This window comes from Diadema antillarum, unplaced genomic scaffold (genome assembly GCF_040938485.1).
Source record: "Diadema antillarum isolate AM-2024a unplaced genomic scaffold, OU_Dant_1.0 seq00000713_RagTag, whole genome shotgun sequence".
Classification (NCBI taxonomy): Eukaryota; Metazoa; Echinodermata; class Echinoidea; order Diadematoida; family Diadematidae; genus Diadema; species Diadema antillarum.
The window spans coordinates 327867-336433 of NW_027271617.1; the positions used below are offsets into that span (position 1 = coordinate 327867).

The 8567-nt window shown below is 42.4% G+C and overlaps 2 protein-coding genes across 2 annotated transcripts in view; one reads left to right on the plus strand and one right to left on the minus strand.

The window, feature by feature from the left end:
- Nucleotides 1-5132, minus strand: part of LOC139737899 (uncharacterized) — a 66804-nt gene extending 61672 nt beyond the window's left edge. The window contains exon 1 of the mRNA XM_071648567.1: nt 5005-5132. Within this exon, the coding sequence (XP_071504668.1) occupies nt 5005-5132 (128 nt within the window). The remainder of the gene's footprint in view (nt 1-5004) is intronic.
- Nucleotide 5133: 1 nt separating this feature from the next.
- On the plus strand, nt 5134-8343 carry LOC139737900 (uncharacterized). Its single transcript, XM_071648569.1, has one exon. It carries the CDS (start codon nt 5134-5136, stop codon nt 8341-8343), a length of 3210 nt encoding a protein of 1069 aa, XP_071504670.1.
- Nucleotides 8344-8567: the final 224 nt, after the last annotated feature.

Sequence of the window (8567 nt, forward strand, 5' to 3'; positions counted from 1 at the left end):
ATTAAAAGAAGCACTACGGCAACTCAGACGAGTTTAGCGGTGAAAGTAGAGCAAAAGTTCGGTGTATAAATTTATCGAAAGTCTGAGAATTTATCCCTCCTTTGATTTGTTTACAAAATAACCCAATTCATTCTGTTTGGTTTGGTTTTGTGTAGCCACTTTAGTTTCATCTTGATCGAATTGAACTCTTTTTAGAGTGCTTGACAAAAGCCAGAACTGTAACTTACCATAAATATTGATATAATGTAACGACTGACTAATTATCCTGTTTGTTATATGACGATCCAAGAACATTTTTGAACTTCTGATTTGGTTGTTTGTTTGTTTGTTGCTGTGTTTGTTTTGTGGTGTTTGTTTGTTTGTTTGCTTGCTTTATTATATTACAAACGTGTTTTGGTCTTTGTTGTATACCTAGATCAAATCATTTTTTTTTTTTTTTTTTGCAACTGGCTATGTAGAGGCATCTTGACTTTGGACTACATGATGATCATAACAATAATGATAATCAACTTACAATGTTCTCATTTGTTGGCCAGTATTCTTAAAAGCTGCGAAGGACACGGTTGTAATTTCGTGTCCATTCTTCTGAGAGTGCAGTCGCCTTCAGCAGAATGCGAAATCAAAATAAGGCATCGTTATTAATAAATGAATCAATTCTGCGCAACTACATTGGGAACAAAAAAAAAAGAATGAGGGAAGGTATACAATGACTTAATTAAATTCAGTTATTGTATCTATAAACATGAAAGATGATATCTTATCAATCATATGACAGAGTCTTTTGAATAAATGAACTATTCAAATGAATATTGATTGTGATGACATATGCTTGTATTTTCATATTGTGGGAAATATTTCCCAGATTTTCGTTTTATATTGCACTGTATCGAATTGACACACAGTAATAACTAACGATATTATATTTCATTTTTTTTTTTTTTTAGAAGCTGCTTGCAATTGCTGTCTGTAGAGTTTGCTGAAGATAGATAACTGGCAAACTACGATTCACATACAATGTAATCAGTCTCGGCAAATCCACGAAAGATTGTCGGTCGATCGTTTTCAGCTTGTTGTTGTTAAGATCTCTGTCAGGAATAAAACACAGGGTGATACGAACATTGAAATCAGTCATTTGATAAAGTAAAGCTAAGACATCGATGGAAGTAAGTTTTATTTGCATATGACACAAGAAAAAATCTGCTGTGTACTTTGAATGTATTTTTTTTTCGTATCCTTCGAGCATGATATTATGAAATTCTGAAGTGATAATCTTATAGAACCATGTTATGGAAATAATGTAACAGACTAGTCAAAGAAAACTAACAAAATTTGCAACTATAATTATATAATCAAGTAACTGCTTTTGAAATGCAATTCAATATGTATTACTCTCAATATCTCTACTGTGATTTTAGAATCAGTCAACATTATTGTCAATACTGCCAGATAATATCAATCCTTGGCGTTTTGATATCATTTGTTATGCTTACAATTAGATTGTGAAATGACAAATCAAAGGAAAGTTGAACAAACTTACAGGTGAAGGAGATTTGGCATCTTATCAATGATAAGCTGGCCCAGTTTCGCGATGTTATTTTGATGAAGTTCTCTGTTAACGCCGACATCAGAAGAAGAGTAACAACATGAATTTAAAAAAAAAATGACAATAATGATTATGAAACTAATGAATGATTTACAACGCACAAACATTCAGAATATGATCCTATCCTCCCTCCTTCATTACCATGTTTGCAGAACTAAAATTATTTCAAATTCTCCGCATTATCCTTGTTCTTCTTAGATGCGTTGTTGCTCCGTCTGTCATTCTGTTTGTCTCCTTCCCTCACCTTCTCTGTGTGTCTCGTTCTCTTTATTCGCTTGTCTTTCGTTACGTGTACACTTTGAAATAATGACTTCGTTGCAAATTAACATCTTCTTCCTCTTGTATTTTTTCTTCAGTTGGTTAATGTAACGATTGTATGCAGCAGCAACAGCAGCAGCAAATATATATATATATATATATAATATTTATTAAAAAAATCAGTGGATAGAATTCATGGTAAAAGAAACAGGGGATAATTTTGTAAGTCAAAGATGAACGAAAATCCTCATTTTAGTTTTGTTACAATAATTACATGTACCATGCAAACCGTTCCCTCTATACTTTCTGTTCACCTACTCTGTAATGATTAAACTTGTCTTTCTTATTTGATTGTGCGAACTTAACTGAGCCAATGAATAAGCGCAAAATGTACGTGGATGAAAGGAATAAGTGGACAATACTCACAAAATGTGAAGCTCCTTTAAAAGTCCCAAAGAATTTTGAGCGATGTACGTGATTGCGTTGTTGCTAAGATTCCTGCATGAAAATCGTGTAATTAATGAATGACGTCATGAATGCAGCAAATCAGTGAAAAGAAACACATGTCTTTTTGACAGACAGACAGACAGATCCGTTTGCTATAAAATCATTAACTACCTCACAACGTTGAAGGTACTATTTTTTAATTAAATAAGAAGAGAGGCACCTTTCAAAGCATTTCAAGTGTTTATAACTTAAAACTGAATTAAAAACATTTTTAGACATGGATCATACACTGGAAAGCCGTGGTACCAATAAAAGGGAAACAAGATTAATGACACGATGACATATTCATGGTAAACGTTCAACAGTTGTTCAAAGGGAGAGTAAATAAAAGCGATAAAATCAGAGAGTCACATAACAACAGTACAGTTGTCTTCTTCTTCTGTCGTATGATGCGATACAATGGAGCGGGTGAGGGGTTATAGACTTATAGGTAAATGATTAAGGTGCGGAACCAGTTCAGGGCAGCGCCACTTGCTTGAGCAAGTTCTTCAATCTCGTCTGGGAACTTCCGCAGGTGGCAATCTTCCACAATGTGGGGTGGGAGATTTCAACCTTCACTTGCATGGTTCACGCTGTTCTTTACTAATGCAGTCAACCCGATGCAATACAACCGAAACAGTCAAGTAATTGTACATGAAGTGATACTACGATACCATTTCATTACAAATATTTTAATTCTCACTGCATTGCAACTGTGTTTTAATGTCTTTTTTTTTCTTGATTGGCAGGTGCAGTGTTCCTTTCTCAATAAACGCAATGTGTAATTTTCTGATATTGACTTAACCGTATCATTGTTATTATACATTGCCTCATTTTGTTATTATTGCCAGAACGACAATGGTTCATCCGCTTACAGCATGAGGCTTATCCATCCCCCAAACCTGCATTAGAGAAAAATTTGCCATATCCCTGTACATTTGTATCTTTTTATTTTCTTTTTCTCTATGTTTCGGTCATTTGTTGTACCCGTGCTCCTCATCTCAATCTTTAGCTCGATTGTAACTGGCACCTACGCTCAACAAGCTCCTTCATATTTCTTTAGCATTCATTCCAAGATTCCAACTTTCATAGATCGACCACTATATGTTTAATATATTTGCAATATTCGATATATGTCTCCTGTCACGATGTGACTGAGAGTGCGAGTGTGGAATGTGTGAGATTCCTTTGTTCAGGCAAGCCATCAGGTGGGAAATGGGGACAGCAGGCGTAAACAGCATAGACATTTAGAATCGGGCAAGCCAGGTGGAGAGAAGTGGTAAGGGAGAAAGGACAGTGTGGAAGAAAGAGGGAGGCTCAGTGGAGTCAGGGTAGAATGGCTAATGTAGAAAGGGAGAGTTGGTAGGAGAGAATAGGTATTTAGTTAGGGGGAGATAGTTGGGATAGATAAGTTTAAAGCCAAAAGGAGGAATTAGTTGGAAAGAAAAGGGACATGTAATAAAAAGGGGAAAGCTAGTTGGAACCAGTTTAAGCACAGTAGAGGGTGGAGTTATATTAGAGGCGACAAGGAAAGTAAATTTGGAGGGAAAATCAGTTGGATCTGAACATCTGTCAGAGCAAGACATGCTCTTCTAACTCACTGGTGATAGGAGTAGAGAGGTAGCTGAGCGGCCTACAACGCAGCGCTGCATTTCAGGCAGGAGAGTCATGGCACGGCAGCCCCACGCATTAGGGCAGGGCACGCGCAAGACATGCTGCAGGCACTGACAACAGCTGAAGTCTCCTCCTCACCATTACTTCAGGGTCTGAATACCAAATCAGACATCGACACCGACGAGCTGGGCTCGACGGAACCATCGTTATCTCGACGGCATAGCAAATACGCTCGGCGGAATCACAGTCAGGTAACTCAACGGCATCATATTGACGGCATCACCATTAGCTCAACGGCATTTCGGTTAGCGTGAGGGCAATTCCCGCTACCCTGACAGAATTCCCGTACCTTAGTAGTCCTCCGGTGCAAGCGGTGGCATCTCGGTCGACACGACGACAACTCCCGCCAGCCGGACAACATCCTCGACATCGCGATTATCCAGGCAACTTCTGCATTACCGCACAGACTAGTTCACACCCCCCCCCCCCATTCCCGTCGGACAGTATACATTGAAACCACACGTGCACACAGTAAAGTATTGAGCCACAGGTATTTCATTCAACCCGGGTCTAGGATGTGTTTATAAGATTAGTCTAGGATGTGTTTACATGAGGAAAGGATTTATTAGCATATTATATTATCTCATTGGATTGCTCCTGAACGTTTCTATAATTTCTTTGGTGTAAATACGAACGCAATTGTAATAGGTTTTTTTTGTGGGAAAGTATTGTAAAAATATATATATTTTTTTTGAAGTCTTGTTGGAAAAATAAATAGCATAAGAGCTGCATTTTTGTTCAGTAAACTCACGAAGTGTTGAAGTGTATTAATTACAGTGTATCTCATAGCAGAACCAGACTTATCGTCAGTCGTAGATAAATACAGATCTTAGAGCTGACATAAATGGCGACCACGAAGGGACATTTTTTCTTTCATTGATAGGTTAGGTTAGATTGAGAAACTGGTAATTATATAGATTTGGTATGTGTTCCATTGTCTTATGTTAACCAAGTTTTGCATGTTCTCACCAAGAAATAGTTACAGGGTGCACGGAGACTTCGACTGCTGCAGTGCCATTTCCAGTTCTGATACAAGCACCGTTGCCAGTACTCCTGTGCCTGCCTGATTCCGCTGTGCTGCGTTGGGTGAGTTTATTGCTGGGGTTAACATAATGGATAGGGACAGGTTTATAGAACAGGGTAAAGAGTTTGGACTTAGTGGGATGGAATTAAAGGAATATGTAGACACGTGTGTGCGAGAAGCGCGAGATGAGAGAGCGGCAGCTAGAGCTGCAGAGGCGGCTTTGAAGCAATCAGAAACTGATTTGATAGCCAAACAAATTCAACTCGAGGAACTTAGGAAAGAGATAGGAACGTCCAGCAGTGCGACTCGGGTCACACACCGGCCAAGTGTTCCTCCTCTTCCAGTGTTCCAAGATGGAAAGGACGACATAGACGCGTATCTGTGTAGGTTTGAAAGACACGCTACCAGTGTAGGATGGGAGCAGTCAGATTGGGGGATTGCTATATCAGCCCTGTTGACAGGTAAAGCTCTGAGTATTGTGTCTCGACTTACGGCATCAGAATCTATGCAGTATGAGGCTGTCAAGAAGGCGTTACTCAAGGGATACGACCTCACTGAAGAAGGGTACAGGTTGAAATTTAGGAATGCAAAGATACATCATGGGGAAACGTACAGTCAATTTGCCGATAGAATCGAGAAATATTTGGATCGATGGGTTGAACTTAGCCCCTATAGTGATGATGCTGTTGGATTAAAGAATCTCTTTCTGCAGGAACAGACTCTAGAGACATGCAGTAAAGATTTACTGGTGTTTCTACGAGAGCGGGGACCGCAAAAGCTTCCAGAGTTGTTGTGTCTGGCGGAACAGTACCGGGAGGCGCATGCAGACCCGAGACTCCGACGCATGAAAGAGAAACGTCCAAATGGAGCCCAGCCGTCGGATAGTAGCAGTCCAAAAGGAGATGCACCTGTGAAAGGCAAAGCACCCAGCGAGGGAAATGCTGCACCAGGGAAGGTGTGCTTCAGCTGTGGGAAAGCCGGACATCTCTCCAGGGACTGCAGAGCAAGACGAGTGCGGTCAGGGAAGGCTGCATCCCTCGAAGACTCACCGAGAGGAGACCCACCTAAGGAGGCAGGTGGGGAGTCACCGTCAACTAGAAAGGGGAGTTCGTCAACTCACCATGACCAAGGTGCGATGTGTATTGTGGTACATAGGTCGCCGGTTGTTGAGCGAAATCTCACCAAAGACGGAAGCGAAGTGAAATTGGCCTGTGGAGGTACACTACCTGTGCTCTCTGCGGTCGCGTGTGGTACCAGTGAAGGAAGGATGCCAGTCTGCAAGGGCAGGGTCAATGGCAAGCGAGTGGACGTGCTGCGAGACACGGGATGTTCGACTGTGGTAGTGAGACAGGGCCTTGTGAAAGATGAGCAACTCACCTCAGAGGAGAGGACGTGTGTTCTTATTGACGGGACTGTCAAGAGCTTCCAAGTAGCCCGCGTAGAGCTTGATACGCCCTACTTCAGAGGACAGGTGGAGGCACTATGCATGACCAGGCCTGTGTATGACGTCATCCTCGGAAACATACCGGGTGTGAAGGAGCCAACCAATCCCGACCAATCGTGGACACCTCCAGAGCTACAGGCACAGGCAGTGGAGACAAGAGGACAGAAGGAGCGAGCAAGGAGAACTCAGCCACCACTTATCGTACCCAAACCAGTAGAGGATGTGGTAAGTGTGAACAACCTTACCAAAGCACAGGCTGACGATACTTCATTAGCACCCGTGAAGCAGGTTTTCAGACGGGCAGAACGTGCAGGAGTCCTAGACATTGCCTGCACGTCAGTGGTTGATGACAGCACGGATGAGAGTGAAGATGAAGGGGAGGACAGAGTCAATTCAAGACCAAACAGCGAGCTGTTATACGTCCCACCACTCACTCCATCAGAGACGGTCCGAGATGTACAGATAGGACCAGAGCTGGATGACAATCAACGCAATGATGTAGAATTTCTTCTTCAGGAGTACAAGGAGGTCATGACTGATATGCCTGGACAGACGAACTTGGGGAAGCATGACATTAGGCTGGTGGACAAGGAACCAATCAAGAGTAAGCCGTATCCCTTACCGCATGCTCTGCGAGATAAGGTGCGGGAAGAGGTGCAGAAGATGATAGATCTGAATATCATTGAGCCATCATCATCCCCGTATGCATCCCCAGTGGTCATGGTGAAGAAGAAAGATGGTGCGATACGATTTTGTTGTGACTATCGTAAGCTGAATCAAGTGACAATAGCGGATGCCGAGCCGATTCCCGACCAGGAGGAGATTTTTGCAAAGCTGTCGAGAGACAAGTATTTCACGAAAATGGACCTCACAAAAGGGTATTGGCAGGTGCCACTCGCTGAAGAGGCAAAACCACTGACTGCATTTGTGACACATGACGGCCTGTATCAGTTCCGAGCCATGCCCTTTGGTCTCGTAAACGCCCCGGCAAGTTTCAGTCGGATCATGAGGGACCTGCTCCGAGGTTTGCAATCCGTGGATAACTTCATTGACGACATATTGATCCACACGTCAACCTGGGAAGAGCACCTCGTTGTCCTCAGAGAAGTGTTGCACAGACTGAGGGAGGCAAATCTGACGGCCAAACCTACCAAATGTGTCATTGGAGTCAAGAATGTGGAGTTTCTCGGTCATCATGTGGGACAGGGAGAACTCAAGCCAGTACCAGCAAAGGTAGAGTCAATCCAGGCAGCTGCCAGGCCGAAGACGAAGAAACAACTTCGCTCATTTCTGGGACTGGTAGGATACTACCGTCGCTTTGTGCCCAATTTTGCGGCAATTTCTGCTCCTCTGACGGACAGGACTAGAAAAGGGGAACCTGCTCTCGTGAAATGGGGTGAGGCTGAGGAGATCGCGTTCAATACCTTGAAGCAAAAGTTGGCAAGTGAACCAATTCTCCACCTCCCAGACCTTGAGCGCCCTTTCATCTTGCGTACAGATGCATCTGATGTCGGGCTTGGTGCAATACTGTTGCAAGATCGGGATGGAGAGAAATTCCCGATTGCATATGGGAGCAGAAAACTTCTACCACGTGAGCAGAAATACTCGGTGATGGAGCGAGAATGCCTAGCAGTGGTCTGGGGGACTCAAAAGTTTGAGCCATATCTTTATGGGAAACATTTCCGCCTGGAAACAGACCACCAGCCACTGCAGTGCATCGCCAAGTCAAAGGTAGCAAATGGTAGAATCCTCCGATGGGCTCTTGCTCTCCAGCCGTTCAATTTCTCTATCACTGCGATCAAAGGTAGTGAAAATGTCGGCGCAGACTATCTGAGTCGACTACCCGATTCATGAATTATTCTGTATATAGGTAAGATGTTGTATATATTTCAGGTATTACAAGTTGGTGAGCAAATTGTCACACCGTTGTCATTCTCACTGAGTAATAGCTCATGAGTGATGATTTAGTAGCTGTAGGATATGCTGTCTAGATGTGTGTTTGTTGAGAAATGTTCAGAAGTGTCATATCACCGACAAGTTATTAGAAAATTAGATATGACTAATTTCTTGAAGTAGGG